General features: G+C 34.7%; 1 protein-coding gene across 1 annotated transcript; it reads right to left on the reverse strand.

The window, feature by feature from the left end:
- Positions 1–6,755: 6,755 nt before the first annotated feature.
- LOC145106645 (uncharacterized) lies at positions 6,756–7,569 on the reverse strand. The gene is made up of 3 exons (XM_079043597.1): positions 7,302–7,569; positions 7,135–7,208; positions 6,756–6,812 (listed from the first exon to the last, which is right to left on the reverse strand). Exons 1-3 carry the CDS (start codon positions 7,567–7,569, stop codon positions 6,756–6,758), a joined length of 399 nt encoding a protein of 132 aa, XP_078899723.1.
- Positions 7,570–27,525: the final 19,956 nt, after the last annotated feature.

Consider the following 27,525-nt stretch of genomic DNA (forward strand, 5'->3'; position numbering starts at 1 on the left):
TGGCTATATATTTGAGTTCTACATGTTCTCAATTGTTTGCATAACTACTTGGAAGCAATGGCAGACCCTTGCGCTGCCAGGTGGCAAAAGGTTAAGATTGCACAAGTTCAATCCATATGAGTTAGGATTTGTCACTAACCTAGTCTTGTGATTATGGTTTGACAAATTCACATGGATAAGAACACATACACCATAAAATCTAAGTGTCATAAGGTTTCTCTCCGATTCATGAAAATGATGGTGAGGAAGTTCTTTCACTAAGTAGATTTTAAGTAGATAGCAATTGTGATATTTGCAGTTCTCAAAGTCGTTAGTGGAGCGTGCATGGTTAACCGGCACACTAACATTGACTTATGAGAAATGGCAAAAGGTCTAAACAATTGAGACTATGATTATGGCATCCCTTTTCATAGTTATGAAATTATTTAGACACACCTGTGATCTATCTAAGATAAGGTGTATGATTTTGATAAAGTCTTATCAAAGCAATCTAGTATCAGAAATCTGAACTTTGGTAAGAATGTCAATAAAGTATTGACTTCTAGAGGTCCAGCTGTTTTCTGGATACATGTCAAAGCTAGTGGGAGCATAAGTGTTATGCTAATAATCATCATGTTAGTGGGAGCATGATAATTATGATAAGTATTGTAAGTTAGCAATGTTAATTATAGAAAACAAAAGTTTCAATTCGTGAGGTTGCAGGGGTTGAAAAAGTTGTTTTGCTATAATTAAGGGAGAGGAAATTATACTTCATTTCAATTCTAAAAAGCTTAGATTGAGTTTATAATCATTCTAAAGAGCTTATATTGTGATTTTAATCATCTTTAGTCAAGAATATATATATGAATTTCATGTTGGATTGGTTCAACTTAAGAAAATTCTATATATTGCGTTCTCAAATTTCGATTATGATTACGGCATCCCTTTTCATATTCAAATTTTGAGAATATGGCAAACAAAAAAATTATTATGGCAAAAGACTGGTCTAGAACCATGTCTTTATGTGAAACATCATTAATCGTGTCCCATTTACTTTGGGTACAAGATCGATTACATGTGCTATAATATTTATCCTTTCTGAATTTTCCAAATGCCTTAGGGCATTAAGGGGAACAATGTCTAGAATTGGATATGACTAAAGTGATTAAGCAATTGTCGAGGACAATCTAAGGTTTACCAAAGATTGGTTGCTCAAGGACAGTGGGAAGTATACTGTTAATATTGGAAGGACCATATTGACATAGTCTGAAAAGAGGCAACTCTTGTTCAAAAGTGGTAGTCAAAATGGGAATATAGATTTGTCTTCATAGGTGGAACCAATCTGTGTAAGGTTAAAGAAACTTAATGCAAGAAGCATGTTCAAAGCAATGCGCTTTGAATTTGAGACATCGTTTCCATGGAATTGTTCTCCATTGGAATACTCTGTAATGATTGTTTCCAAGTCTTTGTGGCTTTGTGCATAATCATTACAAGAGGAACAATGCATATAAGTTTAAAATCTAAACAGATTTCGATAAATGTTAGGAATTCTTACATTTACGACAAGGATTTGGAAGTGTGAAAAGAGAATCATTGAAATTATGTTCAATCGATCTAGTTCACAAAGTAAGGATTATAGATAAACATAGAGTGCATACTTGGTGTATGGCAAAGCTATTGTTTAGAAAAACATAGTGTACATGCTTGGAGCGTGGGACAACTAGTGTTTTTAATTCAGGTATAAAGTTGATAAAACCGAAACAATTAATAATGAGTAATCAGTATGGTGATAAATAAAAGTGGTCTATTTATATTCATAGGGTTTGATACCATATTTGATTCATTTATTCTTGTGTTTCACTTTGCATGTTTTGACTTCCATAATAACTAGGTTATTCTTCCGGAATGACTAAGTTATTCAAACCATCCACAGTCGGTCATATGTTGGAAGTAGATATGAATCAAGACTGTCATGGGTTGGCTTGTAGAGGTCCAAGTTGGTGGACAAAGTTGAGCTACAACACTCATGAGTGCTCATAAGTTCTGAGTATTGGATTCAACCCGCGCTCATTTGAATCACTTCATGGATTTTATCACGAGTGATCATGAGACGATAATATCTTATATTCTTCAAACCTAGAGATATGAGTTGTTACTATGAGTTGGTTCTACATTGATTGCACGAAAACGCATTCGGTAACTCGATGTTATAAAACGTGCCTTTGTGTATGATTCAACAAGTAGTAGAACAAGCCATATGAGTCGAAGTTTATCCATTCCTTTTACCTTCGGGATAAAAGCGATATCTGTGGGCCCCTCGATGATTTATTGATGACACATGTGAGTGCTTGGCCAAGCCAGGACTGATTTGATTTGTTCAATCAGTCAGTCATCATAAATCGGAAATCGGGAAACAACAAATGGACAGAGAGAATGATTGATAATCCATGTCTCAGTCCATATGATATCTAGGATGGAGGAATATATGATCCCTTATCTAATGGACAAGTCATTGACAAAGGTCAGAGTTCATCGGCAAGGTCAGAGTTCGACAGAAGCTTTTGAGAGCTACGATTGCTAGTCGGGGTTTGAAGTCATACTCAATAATAGTTTTAGACTTATCCAAGTGGGAGATTGTTGGATTAATGTCTAAGTCCATAACTATAATTGGTAAAACTTGACCCGACCCGGCATGGTCCATTTGGGTTGCATGGCATCGGGACAATTGGATAGACAAGATGAGGAAAAAGGATACTAGTGATTTATATTAATATATTATAAGTTCTAATATATTAATATATAATCATATTATTTAATTAGTATTGATCAAGAATTAATTTATAATTAATTAAGTGATCAAAATGAACTAATTAAATATGGACTCTAAGATATATGTGTGTGATGGGCCAAGTTCATTTAGGTTGGGCTAAGCTTTCATGGATAGTCCATGGAGTGTTTAACCCATGGATCATATGAAATGAAAGGTCATGGGTATTAGGGTTTAACCCTAATCTCCACACTATATAAAGATGTCCTTGGTTGGTGAAATTGGAACTAGTGTGTGTACACAAAAGGGCGAGGCCGATTTCACTAGAGAGAACCAAAGTATCCTTATTCTCAAGGTTATTCCAAGTGTTCATGGTGTTGTGTGAATCATTTGAGGTGTCACACTTGGGGCACTAGGCACTCAAGCTTCATGAAGACAAGTTACATCAAAAAAAAGGTATGTATTCTATCTATTTTATTACCCCAAGTATATGATATTTGTATGCTAGTATAGGGTAATATCTTGGAAACTTCATATTTGCATGTATAATATAGAAAACATAGATCCAAGGTATTTAGGGTTATATGTGCACCATAGGATGTTGTAGTATACTAAAACCCAACAGACAGTAGTTGCAATCGTACCCAGAGTCTCCCACAAGCTTACTCTCCTTCTTTTCGTCGTCCTTTTGAGTGGTGTTCTTCGGTTCTTCTTTCACCTTTTCAGAACTATAGCTTCCCTGCTAGTTTCGGTTCTTGTTGACCTGGAACTTTCTGCGAGCAAACTTCTTTGGGTTTGTGACCATCATAACATATTCTTCGTTGGATAGATCACACTCTGACATATCAGATTCTTCCTCTTCGTCAGCTACATTCTTGCTTTTAGAAACAAGGGCCAATGAACCCACACCCGAAACTACCTTCGCTTCCTTTGTCACCACGCTTTCATGAGATTTGAGAATACCCATCAATTTCGCCAGTGAATATGACTTAAATTGCTAATGAGCCTTCACAGTCGAAACCACCGCCATCCATTCGGGCCTTAATCCATTCATGAAGGTAACCTTTTGTTCAATCACCTTCCTTTCAATGCCATGCTTCATCATCTTACTGAGCAGATGGTTGAAGCGATCAAATGTCTGAACAAGCTTCTCTTCAGGTTTTTGTTCGAAAGCACCGAACTCAGAGACCAAAAGGGTTTGGATCGAGTGCTCTAGATCTTCATCGGTTGAATATAATTCTTTCAACCTATCCCATATTTCTTTAGCTGTTGTGCATGAACTCACCAGACGAAAAGTATCGGATTGCAATGCGAATCGGATCATCCTCATGGCTTTAACGTTGCATAACACCTTGTCTTTTTCGTGTTGAGGGATCTTATCTACGTCCGCCAAGAGTTTGTTATACTCTTTTTGAGTCTTGACCATTCGGTTTGTTCTAGAGTGAACAAACGGACCCAATGTTATTGCTTCCCAGATCAAGTAGCCATTGTCTTCAGATCCAACCACATAGTCTTCGAAGTGATGCGCCCACACTTCATAATCTTGAGTATAAAGAATGGGAATCCTTGTAGTTGATCCTATACTGTTGGAGATGTTGATCGGATTGATTTGAGAGTCATCGTGAGACATGACGACCTTTTTCTGTTAGAATCAGACTTGTAATGTTGAACTTAGGGTTTTATCAAACACAAGAAATACCGTCGACAAGAAGAGGACAACTTCTATATATTGATAAAAGCGGAAACCCTAAAGGATTCTTCAAACAGAAGAGATGCATATGTATTACACAGTCTCCTGCTCTGATACCAATTGTTGGATTATAGCACGACAGATCATTAGATTCTAAACAGAAAAACAAAGTAATGAACACATGAATGGATCAATGGTGTCGAATGATTAATAACTCACACCTCAGAAGAGCTCGATGAAGAACTTCGACTGTAGAGGTGTGCTAGGGTTACAATGCAAAGTAATTAATGAGAACAATCCCCAAAAGCTATACATGCATGCACAATATATATACTAACCCTAATAGTAATCCACGGTTGGACAGGCCCAAACCGGGTAAACAAAATGGACCAATAACCGAGCCCAAAGACGCAACACTTGAACCCAACATAAATAATAAAAGAGAAATTAAATATCCTCCTACTTTTCTTTCTACATATCCTCCTACCCATTTGAAATGATGACAAATGTACTAAATTAAAGATAATCTTATCCAAATATGACACATGTTACCATTTTACATGGGTAGGAACATAAGTAGTAAGAAAATGTAGGAGGATATTTAATTTCTCATAATAAAATTCCCTTAGCTTAAAACTCCCCGAATAGTTAGAAGCCCACTTCGTCTATTACTAACTAGTTGTGAGACTTGTATACTATACGGGTTGATTAAAACATATACTATACGGGTTGATTAAAACAAAATGTTGAATAGGAACGATTACATGAGAATTGTATTTATATTTGAAATCTAAAATAAGTGAAAATTACGAGAAAAAAACATGCAAAAAATAAATAAACTAAAATTATGTGTTTAGCTGTCACGCTCATATACTAAACGGGTTAATTATAACATTATGTTAAATATAAAGGTTTAAAATGTAAATTTATTTGAATTTGAAATTAAAATTTCTAAATTCAAATTTCAATTTTGAAATTAATAGTCATTATGGTAGGTTTAATTTATAGAAACTAAATTAATGATATATTGGAAATAAAAATTGAAATAAATGGCAAGTGGAAAATAAATATATCTCAAAATTATGACAAAATGACATGTGGCCAATTGAATAAGAGAATGACATGTGACAAAATCATTCTTATTTATTAAGGTAGATTGTGTACTTAAGTAGTGTTCAACCCCTCTCATTCTTTATTAAATTCAATTACTATACAAAAAATAAAAGGTATGACAATTATGTCTAAAATTAAGTCTCGCATTTATTAACTAACTAATTAGGTTATACATACCAAAGGGCTTCTAGCCCAACGGTATCTGGTGTTGCCCTCCCTCATGAGGTTGAGGGTTCAAGTCCCGTCGTGGACATATGTGGATTTAAGATGTATTTTAAGAGTAGGTTAGATTTGTCGTTTCAAAAAAAAAAATTAGGTTATACACACATTTATTTTAATCGCCGGATTGCTTTGGTTTATTTATTTTAATTCATGTTTATAAATTTCTATCTTAATTGTAAATTGATATAGCTAGTTTTTTTTTCCACTCATAAAAGTTATATATGATTTATATTTTATGAAACAAAGACAAACACGATTAAGATAACTAATGGATGAAAATCAATGCTTATAATCGTTTGAAAACATTTTTTTAACGAAAATTGTTTAAAAAATTTGAAGATTGATTATTGCAAAGATCAATGTAGTCTATATCTACACAATTATTTTCTATATCAATTTTACAGACTAAATTATGTTATTCGGATATAAAAATATTTTAATATCTTATTACGATGTAAGCCCGTTTATCCTAAAATCTTAACTCCGCCCCTGCACATGAACACCCATGTTTGTGTCATTCTTCTTTGCTTTACAACATTCTGTCTTACATGGTAGAGAGATAAAGTTCCATATAAACGCATATTGATTTTAATTCTATTAGGTCTATGTCGTACAAAGAAGAACACAATCCAACCTTTTCTTCCATATAATTCCAACAGTGAATATCTTTCAAACTCATAGGATATAGAGGTGTTCACTATAGGTCAATTGGAAAAATCTTCACTTACAAAATAAAATAAAGAATATATAATGTACGATCACATAGCTACTTGAATCCAGTGGAAGAGCAAATAAAAACATAGATAAAACAAAATTCATACGCGAATGTAAGTTTTTGGAAAACAATAGTTATTTCATTTACAATTTTAGACTAAATTTTTTAGTACATACCATTACTTGTTAAAAGTTAAACAATAAGAACCAACCCACCTGGTGAGCGTAAGGTTGTTATCTACGAACCACCAATTCCCACGCATAGGCCAGCTACACCACCACAACCACCGTCTGTAGCCGTTCACCGTTTGCAGCATCAACTACGATCTAATATTATTGATATATAATAATTAATAACTTATTAAACCAAAACAAAATAGAAGCACGCATGCACACGAACATCTGCGGATTCACAGTCTTTAACTATGTACATTTACAACAATCAATCGTATATTATAACCAAAACATGTGATCATAGGCAAATAAATGTTTTAAATCCAGAACAACAATACGATGATAAAAAACAAGAAGGCATCTAGAACGTTCTAACTCAAAGAAACCAGACGTACGATTATTCGGCTAAACATAAAAGACATCCCTTCCAACGTCCACTGTGTTGTCTTGTAATCATCCGTGACCTTGCTTCAACTTGATTGTTCTTCTTTTGACATAACACGAAATTTCTCCCTCGAAATGATCCTATTTCTTCACTAGGATTCAATGCTGTTATGAGAACACAAAAAATGTTTAGTAAACTAATAAAAAACAACTATATAGATTAATCAACTCTAAATGCAATATGATTTGATATCATACCTGATCCTTCAGTCAATGCATAAAGCATAAAATCCTTGAAATCTGATCCAAGAATTGGAAGGCGCCCACTACGAGCATACAACTTCAACGACGAATCCATAACAGTCGACACTTTATCATCTTCGTTCACCACAAGTCTTAATGGCCCAGAACTCCCAACCACATTCACAGTGATCAAAAGCCGGTTATCATCATTATTATTCTTCTTCTTTCTAGGTAAAATCGTTTGTATCGAAACAATTTTCTTCATGTTCTTTTCAGCTTCCATAGTCGAATCTTAGGAAATCAACTTATGTTTCGATCAAGAACTATGCAGAGTTGGAAACTAGGAGATTCGAGGGATTCAATAATCAAAAAGCAAGATTCAAAAGTTGGATGTTGTTGTTGTCCGAGAGAATGGTGTCAAGAATTCCAAGGTCTGTTTGCGAAGATTTATGTAGTGGGCATGTTACACGGATGCATCTTAATTATCATAATATACTAAGAGAAATTATATATATAATTAAACGCTCGTCTAAAGCAAAGACGGTAATTTGGACATACTTATAAGTGTAGATATGGGTTCAGGACTCTACTTATTTTAGTGCTGTCTTCTTTATGTATTTGTCTATTATAAACATTTCGTATTTACAATATCATTTTTAGCTTAATATCTATTAGACATTAAATTATAATATAATCATTTATTTATGTACAAAATAAATTTCAGCTCACATTTCAAGGACATACTTTGAAGCTTTTCTGATTATTGTAAAGGATGGATCGAGGCAAAATTCACCGCTAGAAAATTCTCATTTGCCTACCAAAATCACCTACGGAAGAACATCCGTTGGTAATTACCTATGAAATACCAGCAGGGTAGCTACTAAAATATTTGTCCTAAATTACCTACAAACTATTGATAGATTAGCGACAAAAAATACTTTTGTAGGTAATCCATTGGTAATTACCTATACATTACCTACGGACAACAGTATTTTATTCCAAATTAGTACTATGTAGGTATTCTGTAGGAATTTACCTACAGGATAGCAACGGAAAATTGAATAACACCAATTCTTTAATCCAGATTGTAATGTTGTAGAATTTTGTAGGAAATTAACAACAAATTACCTACAAAAGTGAAAAAAGGCGGTAAGCTTTCTATTTTCATAGGTAATTCATAGTAAATTGTTTTCATTTCCCTCTATTTTTATAATTTTTTAGCATTAATTCATATAACAATAGTAGCAGTTTTATTATATATCTTATTAATATTAATTTTCATGTGTGAGTATATATATATATATATATATATATATATATATATATATATATATATATATATATATATATATATATATGTGTGTGTGTATTTATGTAGTGTTTTTTATTATATCCATTCTTTTATTTTCCATTTCTCAAAGGTTAAATATCTTTTTTTCGATATATTTTTTCCGCAAAATTATTAAACATTGATTACTATGTTTTCATCAAGTCATACATAATACACACACACACACACACACACACATATATATATATATATATATATATATATATATATATATATATATATATATATATATAGAGAGAGGGAGATAGGTTCAGGTGTTTAAAGTAATTATTGTGTTATTGTATGCATAAATGTGGGTCAATCAAAATTAAATAATTAAATAAATAAATAAGGGTAATTTAGTAATTTGATTAATAACTTCCAAAAATAATCCCTATAATCATGGTATTGACTTTTAACATAATTTCTCCAGGTTTATATCTAGAAATCCCTACCTTTTTTGTTTTTGTAGACGGCATCCCTAATAATGTCCATCGCCATCTCCGATCGCCGCTTCCCCTCTCCAGTCGCCGCTTCCGTCCAACGAATCTCTTTGATGTCGATTTCCACCACTTTCAACACCATACTGAGGATCAAATTGGACGCACTCACTAAGGGTCGATTATTAACCTCAATCACTACCGATTTACGCCACAATCACCACTAATTTCCCATACAATCGTTGTCTACAAACACCACTTCATAGACTGTCAAAACACTTGGGAATGAAATCGCACGCACGATCTGGAGGTTTGTCTTTGTTCACAACGAACCAGGTACGTTACAATCAAATTGATTTCCGACGCTTTTGATCGAATTTTTTAGTCTCTGATAACTTCTCAAATCGATTTTCTGATGCTTTCGATCAGTTTCCTATTGATTTTTTTTGTATCATGTCGATACGTTTCTATGATTGATTATATGAATTGTAAATTTTTTGAAGTTGTAGATTAAAGGATGGGATCATTTATGCTTTTTTAGTAATTTTTAGGAATTTAGTTTGATTTTCAAAGACAATCAAAGGTGAATGAACTTCCGATTACATTTCCGGACATGTATTACAGTGATTGACTTATGATTCATGAACTTCCGATTACTTTCATAGTAAGTTTTCTTTTTATTTGTATTAACTTGATTGTTTTTTATATAAAACAATGATGACAAAAACTTGTCTCCTCGAGCATATATGTTGTGTGGAGACTTGATGAGTTTTTCATTTTAATATTCATCATATGATGGTTTTCAATTTCATGGATGGTTGGTCATCTGTAAGAGGCGTCCAAGTTATCACAAATTTTACTCTTCCTTTCTGTGTATGATTCATATATTTGTCCATCAACTTATGAAACTACTTTCTAGTAATCCCTTAGTGGTTTGTGTATTTTATACAATTCCAATTCTATTAGAATGGAATCACGAATTCAAATTCTATCGGAATGGAAACACGAATTCTAATTCTGTTGGAATGGAATATGGATATTTTCTCAGTGATTATACATGTTCTACAATTTTTGGTTATTGGTTTTGGTGCAGTTAATAAGTCCGCATATTTTTCCAAAGGAATATAGTTTTTTATTTATCATTTGCTATTGCGTTATTGGATTCTAAACTACAATTGGATATGTTTTCATAGAAGTTGATGCTTGAAGAATTTGATGCTTGAAGAAGTTGATGCTTGAAGAACGGACAACAAAATTGAAAGTGTTTCTTAGCAACATTATTCTTTTAGAATGAATTAATGTATTTGTTAGATTTTGATGTTTTTTTCCCGATTTGAAAGTTTTTTAGTTTTATTCTTTAACAATAAATGTAATTCTTAACAATTGTTACATGTATTCTATAAGAAGTAATGTAATTTTTGTTTTAATTTTTCAATTGAAGGTTCGAGAATTTTGTTATTCTACAAAAAAAAAATTTGAAGTCATGATCAAAAAATATGTTCAAGAATATTTTTATTATTTTATGGTTCAAGAATATTTTTATTTTTGAACATACTGAAATATATTCTATCAGAATGTCCGAATTAAAAACATTATAATTCGTAAAATCGGATTTTTAAAATTAATAGAATCTATAATCCCTTAAAATATGAAAAATTCCTTTATTAAATCTATATTAATTGGCTAAAATACCCTTCTACTTAAATTAGATGGTATTTTTCAATTATATTTAATTCAATAATATGTATTAATCACTTTCTTGAAATAAGTAAAATGATTGGCCCACATTTATGCATACAATAACACAATAATTACTTTGAATATAATAACTTAAGTCTATATATATATATATATATATATATATATATATATATGTGCGTGTGTGTGTGTGTATGTATGTATGTATGTATGTATGTATATATAACTTTGTAAACACAATGTAATCAATGTATAATAATGTTGTGAAAAAAATGACGCGAAAAACGACATTTGATCTTTGGAAAATGAAAAATACAAAAAAAAAAGTTGTAGGTAATTTGTAGGTACTTAACTACAAATTACCTACGGAAACCAGTATCCGTAGGTATTTACCTACGTATTACCTATAAAAGTTTTTGTATTTTTCATTTTCTGAGGATTAAATGTTGTTTTTTCGTTTCGGTTTTTTTTCACAAAGTTATTTTACATTGATTACTTTTTTTTCACCAAGGTATACATAATATAAACATACATTCATCCATGTACACCATTGTATACATACACATACAAAAAAATGATTAAACATGAAATGAGTAATGAGTTTCAATGTTGCACATGGATGTATGTATGTTTATATTACGTATAATTTGGTGAAACAAGTAATCAATGTATAATAATTTTGTGAAAAAATGAAGCGAAAAAATCTAACCCTCGGAAAATGAAAAATACAAAAATTTCCGTAGGTAATCTATGGGTATTTAACTACGGATTACCTACAAAAACAAAATCCGTAGATATTTATATCCGGATTATGTATGGACATTTTTTTATTTTTTTATTTTCCGAGGGTTAAATGTTTTTTCGTCTGATTTTCTTTCACAACATTATTATTCAATGATCACTTTGTTTTCACCAAGGTATACATAATATAAACATACATACATACATGTGCACAATTGTGTACATACACATACACAAAATATTATCAAACTTGAAATATGTAATGGGTTTTAATGGCGCACATGGATGTATATATGTTTATATTAAGTATAACTTGATGTAAACAACGTAATCAATGTACAATAATGTTGTGAAAAAAAATGAAGCGAAAAAAACAATATTTAACCTTCGAAAAATGAAAAATACAAAAACTGTCGTAGATAATCTTTAGTTAAATACCTACGGATTACCTACAGAATGCAAAATCCGTTGGTAATCCGCCGGTATTTACCTACAGATGTTACCTACGAAAGTTTTTTTCTATTTTTCATTTTTTAGGGTCAAATATCGTTTTTTTCGGTTCATTTTTTTCACAATATTATTATTCATTGATTACTTTGTTTTCACCAAGTTATACATAATATATACATACATACATACATACACGTGCACCATTGTATACATACACATACACAAAAATGATTAAACTTGAAATGAGTAATGGGTTTCAACGGTGCAAATGGATGTATAGGCACCATCAATAATAATAATTATAATAATAATAATAATAATAATAATAATAATAATAATGGATATAATAATAATAATAATAATAATAATAATAATAATAAAGGCAAGGAAACTTGTATTCTATAAGAAATAGTAAGCACCCCATATGATCGGATGTGGCATGCCCGAGTTCGAACCCCACCCCTAGTTTTTCTAGCGTTTTGTTGTTCCGTCGGAAATCGGTAGGGATTATTTCGTTCACCCGCTTCATTTTGCCCCAAATATGTTGTAGGGTTCATTTTCCCTCCCATATAATTCAAGAGTCCCGGCTCCCATCTCCAACATCGATCCATTCCAACACCGACCTCCTCCCATCTCCCGTATGATTCAGCATCCACCATTGTTCCTTATCACCGCCACCGCTCCACCAAACTCCGCCGACAAGGCTATAAACGATCACTGGTCCACCTCGTTCACCCAAGCCATTGGTGAGAATCAATTTGATATATCCAAGTTAGTTTTTTGGTTTAATTTCGTTTAGGTTTCGCTTTGGGTTAGGATTCATTTCGATTTTGGTTTTGTTTTGATTTTGGGTTCAGTTTGTTAACAGAGCATATGATTGAAGGGTTTCCCTCTCTATCTCCATTTATCTTGTTTTCCCCTCTGCTCTTTCACTACCAAGTACCAACAAGGTCGATTTCCTCTCTTCGCCATTGACGTCTCTTGACCATTGACCACGTTTCTCTCCACCCCAAATCCCAATCAACCTCAGTTCCCCCTTGTAGAATCCGATTTGCAGGTGTTGAATGGGAAAAAATATGAACATCCCTCATAGAAATTCGGGAATAAGAGCTCTTCCTTAAACGTTTCAGTAATTTTTCTTTACAGCCCCAAAACCTTTCGGTAAATTTTCCTTATCTGATTTCCTCGACATTTTGTACAGTGAGATCCAGATGCAATCATCTCTTAAATATAAATGCTTCTGTTTCTTCATCTATACTCACTGTATTAATTTGTAGGTCTTATCATTTGAAGTTCTTATTCGTTTCCATGTTTTCAGTTTGATGTTTGTTAGGGTAAATTACAACTTTTCTCTCTTCGCATGTATAAATTATGATCTCCATGGGTGAATTGTGTAGATTGGTGCAACAAAAGAGAAGATAAACAAAAAGGTCTTCTTTAATAGATACATTGATTCAAGGTATCTTCTATAGCTTCATCACAAGAGGAAAGGAGAAAAAGGTGATTCTTTGAAGTAGGTAATTAAGGAGTTGTTTGATCTAACATATTAATATATGAAGCAGGTACCTTTCAACTTATTATTGATGAGAGTAAAGATGGCTCTTGGTATTCTCATCAAGATTGAAGAAGATATTTCATTGATGGTGACTTCTACTCACAAGATCCCTAAGAGTTATGAGCAAGTATGAGTACATACAAATGTGTTTTTAACATATTTTGGTCATAATGTGCTTTTATACGGTTTGTATTATGCCTTGTTTCTTTTAATATCTATGGTGTAGAATTACTCACACTGAGAAACAGTTTTTGGAGGGCTATAAGTATAGTAGATGCACCCTTGTTTTAGCGATCAAATAGTTCTTAGCTTACGTTTTTGTTAAAACATTTGTAATGCATTTTACTATTTTGATGTATTTAACAATTTTTATAATATAATGAACATTATATTTGTGGTTGATATGAATTTAATTTTAGGTATAATTTTTTTGAGTTTTTTCTGCATTTTGGGCAGAAAAAACCTGCATTTTATTTCAAATTTTTTTAGTTTTTTTTTTGTTATAAAATCATTAGTGACGGCTTTGTGACTGATAAATGTCTAAACAAATTAAAAAATGTCATAGGCAATTTGTAGGAAAATATTTTGTAGGAAAGGATTCCGTACGGAATCAGTAGGTAATATTTCTATGGAAAAAAATACAAAACTAGCCATTTTTCCTAATTACGTATCAAAAAATAGCCAAAAAACCCACTTAGCCAAAAATAGCCCACAAAAAAGTAGTCAACTTTTGGTTGACTACGGTCAACAGAGGATGAATACGCTCAACGCCCGTTGACTACTCTTTTCCCCTAATGGGCTACTGTTTCAAGGTACCGTTTACTTTTTCGTAGCCCATTAGCCCAAAGTATATAATGAAATTTTTTTTAGATTAGGTCATTTTCCTATTGTTTTCTTTTGTTTGGCTACGTTTTTCTCTCAATGGAACACCCGAAGAACAACCAGGTTTGTCTACTTTTCTTAAAAATTTTACCTTGTTTGTGATTAGGAGTAGGTTTTGTTTATGGGGATAAAAATTTTTTTGAAAAAAAATTTAAAAAAAATATAAAACCGTAGGTTTCATATGAAACCTACGGTGTACAAGTGCCCAATGCACAAATGCACTGTTTGTGCAGTGTCGACTTGTACACCATAGGTTTCATATGAAACCGAACGGACGTTTTTTTTCGGTTTTTTTTTTAAAAATGGTATCAATAGAATAGGAATTGAATGTATTTTGTTGTGGTATAATTTAAAAAAAAAAAAAGGAAACCGTAGGTTTTAAAAAACCTATGGTTTTGAATGTCAAATATGAAAAAAAAAATTATACAAAACACGAAACAGTAGACGAAATGGCGAAACAGTAGGCGAATCTCGAAACCTACGGTTTCGTGGGCTATTTTTGGTCATTTGCTAATTTTTGGCTAAAAATTGATAATTACCCCCCTTAATTTGGCTAGATTAGTAATTGGCCCTATTTCTATAGGGAATCAGTAGTTGATGCTTTGTAGGTAATCTGTAGGTAATAATTCCGTAGACAATGTGTAGTAAAAAAGGTTCCGTAGGTAATCTATGTCTAAAGGTAATTGTAGGCAAGTCGTAGGAAAATTACAGACAAAAATTTTCGTAGGCACTTTGTAGGAAATTCCGTAGGCAATCCGTCTCAACCAATTACCCACAAGCCATATTCCTACCGAGCATTTTCCATTGTTAATTCGTAGGTAACCTATTTTACCTAAAAATTACCTATAGAATCTGTTGTAGGTGAAAGAGTTGTTTTCCGGTAGTGATTATAACTGATGTTGCACAAAAATGTTTATCGTAAGATTTGATTACAACTGATCAAGGATTATTAAGAGCAATTACAAGACTCGTCCGGAGGAGGTTTGATTTACTTGCTACAAGTTTAAAAAATAAAATAAAATTTTCAATATAATATAACTTTATATATTTTTAATTGGTAACGCGGATAACTAGAAAAATCAAAAGCACACAAGACACATTATTTACGTGGTTCGGTCATGGTGACTTACGTCCACAAGCAGGAGGGGAGTATTCTTTATTCCAGAGTTCTCAAATAGATGTTACAAGTATATTTTTTTCATAGAGATTCGTCTAACAATCTAGAATTCAAGATACTACCTAAAACCCTAATGAGCAAAGCTCATTGGGCCATGGGCCTATGAAAGGTGACAGCCAATCATATTTCGTCATGCAGCATCTTCTAAAACATTCTTCCATGTCATACAACCCAAAACATCACTAACACACATGATGGACCACCTTGACCATAGTGGAGCATCATGATGCACATGTGGCACATCAGGAATACTAATGGTCCAACATCCATCATGGTGGCACAACATGGTGTATTTCTTGAGCATGATCATCTTCTAAGCATACGTGGATCAACATGACACAACAAAGAAATCAAGATGGTGCATCATGTACTAAGATGGTCTATGACGGCGCAACAACTCATCAAAATGGCACAACATCTCATCAAGATGGCTCAACTTATCTTCCTTGGTGTAACTTCTCTTCTTGATGACGCAACATTATCTTCATGGCGTAACATCATTTCCTTTGTATGGCAACCGGGAGGATTCCGTCACCGACCATCGCTAGGAGAGAGTAGGAAAAATAGATCTAATAGCTTAATATTGTAATATTTTATTTATGAGATAATAAGAATTAGATGTGTCGTTACATTTATTGTTAAATCGACTGTTAGGCTCGAAGATAAGCGTCTAAAAAGTTGTATAGTCTTCAAAGCTGGTTAACGTATTTGGAAAATACTCGTTAACGTGATCCCAAGTATATAAAATTCGTAAAATTCGGACTCCAAATGAGAGAGTTATAGATTTTATAAAAATAAAAATCAAGCGCGTAATTAAAGTTAATTATGTCAAAACGGTACTTAGAGATTTGTTGAGTTTTGACTAAAAGTAAAAAAAAAATAGATTTGTAGTACTCCTTGAGATATAAACTTTAGGACAAAGAATGCCACAAATGGGATCCGTATGAGAGGGATATGATTTTTGTAAAATCATTTATTTTTACCCCCGTGAGGCACAAAAATAAAAGTTAAAACTAGCTAAAACAATCTAAAGAAGAGTTGTAGTACTCTTTGAGATCATTACATAGATATAAAGAGGGTTTAGATCGGAGATAGTATGAAAAAGTTATGATATTTTCAAAATCATTTCGTGTGCACGGGGTGTGCGCCTATGCCCGTCGCGCATCTGACACCTGATTCGAGTAGATTACGAGAGACGTGGCCAATAGGGGAGGTGACACGTGGCAATCTCTAGATGGAGCCTTGATGATCATGTGCGACATGCACATATCTTTGCATTGCACACACCTCAGATCCATGCATATAATAGAAGGCAATGCACAACCATTTTTGCACACCATTTAACCCTCTCTCTCTCTCTCTCTCTCTCAACTTTCAAACCTGCTGCACCCTTGGAGCGGTCCCCAGATTCCTGATCTCGATTCAACCCTACATCAACGGTCTCACACGTAAATGGTGAGCTCACGGCCCCATTTTAGTTTATTAAAGGTTTTTCGGGGGGGGGGGGGGGAGGGGATACACGTTTATCAAATTGCTTTATCAAAATATATTTATATCTATAAATATCAATTGTTATATAAAAGATGAAACCTTAGGATAATGAGGCCATAGATACTATACCTAATTGTAAGCTACGATATTATGCCTAAAAGTTATGATGTCGGATAGATAAGAAAGAGATATTACCTAGACATTATAATGGCCAATTCCCTAGGATAACATAGTACCTATAAGTAATGTTGGTCAAATATAGGGATATGCAACGTACCTAATCGTTACTCTGCCCAAATATCATGTTTCAAAATAACCATAATTTGGGTGTGTGTGTGTGTGTGTATATATATATATATATATATATATATATATATATATATATATATATATAGACACACACACACACATACAAGGTAATTATGAGATCAATAAGTTTTATTATCAATATAAAGGTAAAATATATATATTGCGATAGTTATAGGAAACCACTAAGAAAGAAAAATAAAATATAAAATTTTTAAGGTTAATGTGTTAGTGAGCTATTATTATTCATCCTTAACCTGATTAATTTCGGCTACCCCGAACGTGTAATCATTAATCTTGCGAAAGCCAGAAAGATAATTAAAGATCTATATGGGGTTTGACACCCCCACATGCGATTGCCAGCTACAATCTCGACAGGATAACTTTCTTTATTATTCAAGCACTATTCGACTTCTGATGAAGCATCGTATGGGGAAAATTATTAGTCTACATCATCGATTATAGGGGCTCATGGTAATACATTACAACCACCTTACAGATCTGACTGCCTAGAGGGATACCTTGAAGTTGTAAATAAAATACGTTAAGATTAATACAATATCCTAAAATATAAGATAATAAGATAAGAGCGGTAAAATATCCTACAAAGATAGTAAGATATGATACGTAAAATATACTATAAAGATAATAAGTTAAGGTCGGTAAGATATCTTAACTAAGTTGGACGTTTTTAAAAAAAAATTCTTAAAATACAATCAAATAAAGCAGAAACTATAAAACCTGTGAAGTCACCAACATTATATTGACGGTTTCAAAATATATGTATTCTCAGGGATATGAGTGTGGAGGATAGTTGTAACGGTCGGAATGCAGGTATTTACCCCTTAAACCTTGGAATAAAAATTTCTTTTGCATGAGGTCCCTACGTACACTTGGCGTACATATGCGTACGGTTAGCGTACTAGGGAGGATTGGACGCGGGCATGCACCATGTACGTGTGGCGTACCAAGCAGTACGTGGGGTGTACGTGGCTTAAGACCAAAACCCTAATTTCAGGGCAATGACCCTATTTAAACCCTCTTATGCTATTTGGACCTTACCGTAGACAGCCTCATATCGTCCCAAAACCCTAGTTTTGCAAATGAGTGTGATCTTTGAGCTTAAAGAATGTTTTTGGAGGTAAAAAGTCTAGACCTTGCTATTTCTTTTGCGAGTTTGAGGTAGGGTTTGTTATGCAGTCCATTTTTGGTCCATGGACCTGAAGGGTTTTAAGCATCCTAACAACCTTAAGGTGCACATACAACCCTAAATGCTTTGGATCTATGTTTTCTCTAATTATACATGCAAAATGATTTTCCAAAGCATTTCCCTAACTAGCATACAAACATGGGTACTTGTATAACAAAAATATAGTTAGAATACATACCTTTTCTTGTAGTTTGATTCCTTGGACCTTTAGGTGCCTAGCACCCCAAATGTAATGCCTCAAATGCTTCACACAACGCCACCAACAATGGAGGACTTTGAGAGAGAATACTTGCACTAAAAAATCGGCTATAACTCTTCCAAGAACACTAGGGTCCCGATTTTAGGAGCCATGGGGTTTCTTATATAGTGTGGCAAAACTAGGGTTACACCATGTAAACCCTAATGTGCATGACCTTCCATATTCCTTATGCTCCATGGGTTTAAACCTCCATGGATCATCCATGGGTTCTGACATTGGTTTAGCCCAACTTAAAGAACTATGGATCATAGGCCCACATTATAAGAATCTATGATTTACACAATCAATCCCCATATATTTAATTAGTCTCTTTTGATCACAAAATTAATTCCAAATTAATTCTTGATCAATACTAATTAAATAATATGATTTCATATTAATATATTAGAACTTATAATATATTATTAAATCATAAATAACCTATTCTCAAATGTCCATCCTTCAGATTGTTCTGGTGCCATGCAACCCAAATGGACCATGCTACTCTCGGGTTAAGTACATACCAAATATAGTTATGGACTTAGACACCTTTTCCAACAGTCTTCCACTTAGATAAGTCTAATAACTATAGCTGCAAGTATGACTTTAGGATCCGACTAGCAATCGTAGCTCTTAAAAGCCCGTGTCGAACTGTGACATGCCATTTTAGATAAGTAATCATATAATCCTCTGTTCTCAAGATATCAGCTGGACAAATACATGGAACAACGTCGTACTTATTGTCCAACAGTTTGTTTCTTGATTTCCGATTTTTTTGACATAGAACTTAATCGAACACATCAATTTAGTTCTGAACGAGCCCGACACATAAGTCAAAACAAAATCATCGAGTGGCCCAAGATATTGCTTTTAATCCTCCAAGGAGTAAAAGGAACATATAAACTTCGAATCATATGCTTGTACTAACTACTCATCAAATTGTACACAACAATACGTTTTATAGCATCAAGTTACTGAAGTGGTTTCGTACTATCAATGCACAACCAACTCATAGTCAACAACTCATATCTCTTGGTTTGAAGACTTATATGATATTATCGTCTCACGATCACTCGAGATAAATTCCATGAAGTGATACAAGTGAGCGTGGGTTTAATCCAATACTCAGACCTTATGAGCACTCATGAATGTTGCAACAAACTTTGCTATGTCTAATACAATTCATACAATCTACAAGCCAATTTCATGACAGTCTTTCCTCAATACCTACTTCCAACGTATGATCGACTGTGGATAGTTTGAATAATATAATTATTCTGGAAGTCAAAACATGCAAAGTGAAACAATAGTAAATGATTGACACAAGATAGTAACATTACTTATAAATAAAGAACACCTTTTATTTAAATCATCAAATGTCAATTACATTTCAACTATTACAATTTTCAATAGCTATCTAATCATAAAAACTAATATTGTCCTTCATCCCGATGCGCCTCGCATGCTGTAAGTGCTTAACCCTACTCAGTCCCTTCGTGAGGGGATCTGCTAGGTTCTACTCTGACGATACCCTCTTTGCTACGAGGAGTCCTTCTTTTATCCGATGTCTTATGAAGTAATATTTTTGTCAATGTGCCTGGATCTGTCACGATCCCTCGGTTCCTTGGCTAAGGAAACTGCACTCTCGCTATCACAGAAAATCTCCATAGGCTCCTTTATAGCTGGTACAACTCCAAGGTCTCCGATGAAGTTCTTCAGCCATGTTGCCTCCTTTGCCGCCTCGCTTGCTTCTATGTACTCTGATTCACACGTTGAATCAGCTACTGTCTCCTGCTTGGAACTTTTCCAAGTTATTGCTCCTCCATTTAGGGTAAAGACCCAGCCCGACTGGGAGCAGAAATTATCTCTGTCGGTCTGAAAGCCGGCGTCACTATACCCCACCACTCTCAAGTCATCACTCCCACCGAGGGTAAGAACCCTGTCCTTAGTCCTCCGCAGGTACTTGAGAATCTTCTTTACCGCAGTCCAGTGACCCTTACCAGGATTCCCTTGATATCTGCTGACCATGCTCAAAGCAAAGGCCACATCAGGGCGAGCACAAGTCATAGCATACATGATCGAGCCAACAACGGAAGCATATGGTATTCGACTCATCTCAGCTATCTCAGCCTCTATACTCGGACTCTGAGTTTTACTCAGTTTGGCATTGCTCTGGATCGGTAAGTCACCTTTCTTGGAATCCTGCATGCTGAATCTTTTCAACACCTTATCATAGTAGGTACTTTGACTAAGTCCAATTAGTCTTTTACTCCTGTCTCTCAATATCCTTATCCCCAGAATATATGCAGCTTTTCCGAGGTCCTTCATAGCGAAACGCTTCCCAAGCCAGGACTTAACCTCCTGCAAGGTTGGGATGTCATTTCCTATGAGTAGTATGTCATCCACATACAAGACCAGAAAGCTAACTATGCTCCCACTATCCTTGACATATACACAGGATTCATCCTCGCTTCACGAAAAGTCAAACTCTTTGACTTTCTTATCAAAAAAAAGATTCCATCTGCGAGATGCTTGTTTCAATCCATAAATGGATTTCCTAAGCTTACACACTCTATTAGGGTACTTTGCATCGACAAAAACCTGTGGATGACTCATCTAAACATCCTCAGCCAACTTTCCATTAAGGAAAGCAGTTTTGACATCCATTTGCCATATTTCATAATCATGAAATGCAGCTATGGCTAATATAACCTTAATAGACTTAATCTTCGCTACTAGTGAGAAGGTATCATCATAGTTAACTCCCGAAGTTTGAGTAAAGCCCTTCGCAACCAGTCGCGCCTTATAAGTGTGTACCTTTCCATCCATGTCGGTCTTCTTCTTGAAGATCCATTTGCACCCGACTGTCTTACGACCCGGTACATTGTCAACCAAGTTCCAAACTTGATTGTTATACATGGACTGAATCTTGCTGTCCATCGCCTCTTTCCGTTTAGCAGACTCGGGGCCTGTCATGGCTTCCTTATAGTTGTTAGGTTCATCCAAATTTATCAGCATGCTATCACTGATAAATGTATCACCCTCAGATGTTATATGAAAACCATATAACACAGGTGGAACACTAACTCTACCGAAATGCCTCAGAGGTACAGACTCGTCAATCGGCTCAACAGGAGTTTCCTCCTCAGGTTAATCGCTAGTGTTTGAGGTTCCTTCACTGCTTGACTCTTGAAGCTCTTCAAGGTCAATTTTCCTCCCAATGTCTCCTTGGCCTATGAGCTCTCTCTCGCGAAAGACTCCTATCCTCGCAACGAAGAAAACATTGTCACTTGGTCTGTAGAAGAGATAACCAAAGGATTTATGTGGGTAGCCGATGAAAATACACCGCTCACTTCGAGGTTCGAGCTTGTCGTGAGTCTCACGTCTCACGAAAGCCTCGCAACCCCAAACCTTGATGTGTGATAACGAGGGAGCCTTCCCTATCCACATCTCGTGAGGTGTTTTGGCTACCTTCTTCGTTGGTACTAGATTACGGATACGGGCGGCAGTTTCTAAGGCATACCCCCAGAACGAGATAGGTAACGAAGCTCGACTCATCATGGAACGAACCATGTCCAACAAGGTTCAATTGCACCTCTCAGCAACACCATTAAGCTGTGGTGTCCTAGGTGGCGTCAATTGTGAAACAATCCCACATTCCTTAAGATAGTCAAGGAACACGATACTAAGATACTCATCACCCCGATCGGATCGGAGCATCTTTATCTTCCTGCGCAACTGATTCTCCACTTATTGTTTAAACTCTTTGAATTTCTCAAAGGTTTCTGACTTATGCTTGATTAAGTAGACATAGCCATATCTATTGTAATCATCAGTAAAAGTCACATAGAAGCGGTTAGCATCCCTTGTGGCGGTTCTGAAGGTCCCACACACATCGGTATGTATGAGATCCAACAAACCTTCACCTCTTTCACAAGTACCAGTGAAGGGTGACTTGGTAATCTTTCCAAGCAAGCAAGATTCGCAAGTGTCATCCGACCTTAAGTCGAATGATTCCAAAACTCCAGCCTTTTCGAGTTGGCCTATGCGCTTCTTGCTGACATGTCCAAGACAACAATGCCACAAGCATGCCTTATCCAATTCATTTGAAGAATCAATGTGCAACACATTATTTCCTAAGTTGTCTACAACCATCACAGTTTCATATACACCATTACAAGGTAATGCGTTAAAATAAAAAACACCATTATAATAAGCATTAATAGCACTAATTTCATTATCAAATGAAAAACTAAACCCTTGTTTGTACAAACCATGAAAGGAAATAATATTTCTCGCCATTTCAGCCGAGTAGCAACAATTATTAAAATCTCTTTCTAACCCACTACTCAATAATAAAGAATAAACTACAATCTTGGTAACAGGTGAAACCTTCCTATTCCCCATGATCAAGTTTATCTTCCCGTGCCCCACATCATTACTTATTTTTAGGCCCTACACATCAGAAAAAATGTGAAATCCACAAGCTGTATCAAGGACCCAAGACTTAGAATGTGATGAGTTTTTAGATAGAATAGTATAAATACCTGCATGGGTGGGTTTAACCTTCCCATCCTTGACATCATGCAAGTATTTGGGGCAGCTTCGCTTCCAGTGGCCTTTCTCATGACAGTAGAAACACTCTACTTCCTAAGGAATGGAAGAGGGAGCAGCAGAACCAGCCTTGGTCCCACTTGAAGAGGATCCATCAAGAGACTTTCCCTTGCGGCTCTTTTAGGGAGCCTTCCTCTTCTTCCCTTTCCCTTGTCCAATTTCCAGAACAGGGGAATTTGCGGTAAGAGTAGAAACAACATTTTTACCTTTGAGACCACTTTCGGCAGTCCTTAAAAGCCCTTGAAGTTTGCTAAGTATGACCTCCTCCTTGTTCATATGATAGTTCATGCGGAACTGATCATAACATGGAGGCAAGGAGTGTAGAATGATATATATAGCCAGCTCCTCAGGAAATTTCACATTCAATTTCAGCAAACGGTCCATAAACATTTGCATTTTCTGCAAGTGGCCCGTGATGGGTTCACCATCCTTCATCTTAGTTGTTATCATGGAAGAGCTGATCTCATACCTCTCTTGACGAGCACTCTGATGGTATCTTTCCATCAGTCCTGGTGCATCTCAAAAGGGTAGAAGTCCTCATAGGACTTTTGGATTTCAGCTGTCAAGGTGGCCAACATATACAAGACACCTTGGTGGCATCCTTCTCATGAGTCCTAAACTCAGCGATCTCCTCAGGAGTAGCAGCAGACTCATCAATTTACTTAAGCTCCTTGTCGAGGACATATTCCTTGTCCTCATAGCGAGTGACCATCCTGATGTTCCTAATCCAGTCATTGAAGTTGGACCCATCAAAGATGACTCTCCCACACAAGTTCATGAGATAGAAGGAGCCAGTAGGGTTTGAGCCAGAAGCAGTATTGGAAGACATCTGAAAAGAAAGAAAGACAAAGTTTAGATTAGATAAAGAGTCCTTAATATAACACCCAAAATGAAATATTAAGTCTAGGACCCAACACAATATTTTACAATTTGGAAGAGGGATGCTGTAATCCAACTTGCAAAATATTTGAAGGTAGGTAAATGACAATTTACCAATTTCCACCATGAAAAACAAAATTGTTATTAAGTTTTAATTGGATTGAAATTCCTAGATCCTTTGAGATTCATTGAACAATTCAATGGTATGTTTAAATCTCAATTATGCCATCACATCAACAAAATACATACTCGTGAGGCCATACAACTAATTAGCTTGTGGAAGGGTCTTCCATGTGTTTGACAACATGCCCCAGTCAGTTAGGGCTTTCATGTATGTCAATTTATGTCTTGGATGAAAGAAAATTTTGATGAACTAACTGCAACTATTTAGTTTATGGAAGGGTCTTTTTAATTCTTATGCCACAAGAATCTAAAACTAGTACTTTAAAATATGAAGGCAATATATAAGTGAATTGATTTGAGATCCTCTTTACTATGAATGCCCCTAATACTTTCCTGTTTTCATGCAGAAACCTGTTTGGGAGAAAGCTGGTGAGTCATTTGCAGGATTGGATCACAGATGAAGGACACCAATTTGGTTGAGTTTTTTGTCCTTTTGGTTAAGGTTGATACTGATTGTTTATAAGTGGCCCGACACCGGTTTTGTATTTTTCAATGGATTCGATATTCACTCCAACCGGTCCGGTACCTTTGAATTTCCCGATTCTCCCGATTAAGAGTCGAACATTGTTTTCAGGATTTGTTGCATCCTCTTCCACCACCTGATAAAAGCAAGGATGATATACTTCTTTTCTTCTAGCTTTATGATCCCGTGAAGGAAGAATTCCGATACTATCAACATGTTAATTATATCTTTCAGTAGCCTAATGGGATGGGGTTATTGTGTAATCATATAATATGTTATATTCTTTTTTGCAGATATGTTGGTAGATTTTTTGTCAAGAGTTCTGGTAAACCAACTAAAATTACATCAAAATTAAATGAGAGGGCTAGATTTAGTCCAGATGAAGAAATCGAACTCTATGATGTATGTTTTCTTGTGGTCTTGCATTGCATTGCATGTTTGTTTGTTTGTGAAATCATATTGATGTGTTCATGATTGATCACGAGATAAAATTTGAGCCATATGTGATGTGTGAACGTCTTGACAAGATAAGATCATTTAGATCTTGCCAGGTATTACTAGTCTCAACCCTCTTCTTCTTCTATAATGAAAAAGTTGATTGCCTATATAATATATATATATATATATATATATATATATATATATATATATATATATATATCTGAACAAAATCCTTTATTTTTTTGTAGATCGAGGACGGAGATATTATTTGCTTTCAGAAAGTATCTAAGGCTGGGGTTGGGGATAAATACTGATATCGAGATGTTCCTTCATTTCTGGAATATGTGAAAATCGTTAGATGGTTCATTTTCGATCTCTGGATAGACCCAATGAGGATGATTTTTGTCTTGAACTGTGAGTTTTTTGGGGTTTCTTCTTACTTTCATAATGTGGTAAATGAACATGAACATGAAGTAATGTAATATATGTTTTAAAATGAACAGAATGGAATGGATAAGTCAAAGCTGCATACATATGATGATGTGACGGAGAGAGTTGCCAGGCAGCTTGGTCTGGATGATCCTACGAAAATCAGGCTAACTCCTCAGAACTGTTATTCTCAACAACCAAAGCCCCACCCCATCAAGTTTCGGGTTGCAGAACATTTGCTAGACATGCTTGTTCACTACAATCAGGTACCCTTGGTTTCTCTATTTCTGACTTGTCTTTGATGATGAAATAACAACATATGATATGATTATGGTAACCACAAAATCAAAATGAATCTCTGTTTGTGACAGGTTTCTGATATTCTTTATTACGAGGTGTTAGACATCCCTCTCCCAGAATTGCAGTGTCTGAAAACTCTAAAAGTTCCATTTCACCATGCAACCAAGGAATAGGTAGGTGTCCAGAGAAAGGGATCCAATTGTTTCTTTAGTCTCTAATCTAAAAGCTCTTGTGTTGTGGTCATTGTTGTGGTTGCAGCCTATGATTCTCAATATTAGGCTGCCTAAGCAGAGAACTGTCGGAGATGTTCTCAATGAGATTAAGACAAAGGTATAAATATACATTCCTCTCAACTTGCATGTATAGATTATATGATTAGTGGATCTGTTGGTTACTAAAATCTGAACTGCTTGCTTGTAGGTTAATGTTGTGTTTTTGTTTATAGTTGTATTGATGAAAATAAAATAAATTCATGTATGTTGAAACAAGCAGGTTGAATTATCTCATCCGGATGCTGAAAGACTGCTTGAAGTATTTTAACACAATATTTACAAGGTATTAATATGATTAGTAATTAGAATTCTTTGTAATTCTAGTTAGTAGTTGGTACATTGTTATTATCTAATTGATTTGGTTTGCAGATCTTTCCCCTGACTCAGAAAATTGAGAATATAAATGATCAATACTGGACATTATGTGCAGAGGAAGTAAGTTGACTTGTAGTTTTCTTCCTCATTGATTGGTTTCTTGTTATGCTTAAATCTTAAAAGCTATCATGGCAACCTTCAACAATAGTTTTGGATCGACACCTTCTAGTAGAAGATATCGTGTACGTGTTCTTGTGCTGCTATTGTGGATTCGGGAACATCCTTTCTTACTGGTCCAACTGTATGTATCTCACGTGAAGCTTCTGTTAGAACTATTAATCTCAGGGATTTCAAGTTTTTAATATTTCTTGTATCTAATTAGTTTGTAAAATTTTGTTACAACTTCTATTGATTTGTTTTATCTTTCCATGGAACGATTATTTGTATGACATTAATTTTTATGCAATGGGTTGTATTTTTTGTATATGATATTTTATTTCCTATTAGAAGACATTAAATGCAAATTTAATTTGAAAATAAGTGAATCTATAAATAATATTTTTTTTAAACATCTAAAATTACGATACGTAAAAATGTGTGTCATCTTCATTTATGACACGCAAATGGATTATAAGGTTACGACACGCAAATCCATGTCGTCTTCCTTTATGACATGGCCTTCCTTGATACGCATTGCGTGTCGTAAATGAGAGTCGTAAATGTGTGTTGTAAATAGACGACGCGCAAAAGCGTGTCGTATTTCGTTATGACAGGGCCTTCCTTGACACTTATTTGCGTGTCGTCTGAGCATTTTACAACACGCAT

The sequence above is a fragment of the Lactuca virosa genome, chromosome 4 (assembly GCF_052849685.1).
Source record: "Lactuca virosa cultivar CGN04683 chromosome 4, Lactuca_virosa_CGN04683_v6, whole genome shotgun sequence".
Lineage (NCBI taxonomy): Eukaryota > Viridiplantae > Streptophyta > Magnoliopsida > Asterales > Asteraceae > Lactuca > Lactuca virosa.

Excerpts from the sequence above, each read along its gene's own strand:
- LOC145106645 (XM_079043597.1), bottom strand. The coding sequence starts at position 7,569 with ATGGAAGCTGAAAAGAACATGAAGAAAATTGTTTCGATACAAACGATT. Across the intron at positions 7,209-7,301 it reads TGCATTGACTGAAGGATCAG|CATTGAATCCTAGTGAAGAA; the intron begins GTATGATATCAA and ends TTCTCATAACAG. Across the intron at positions 6,813-7,134 it reads GTCAAAAGAAGAACAATCAA|ATCGTAGTTGATGCTGCAAA; the intron begins GTTGAAGCAAGG and ends CAATAATATTAG.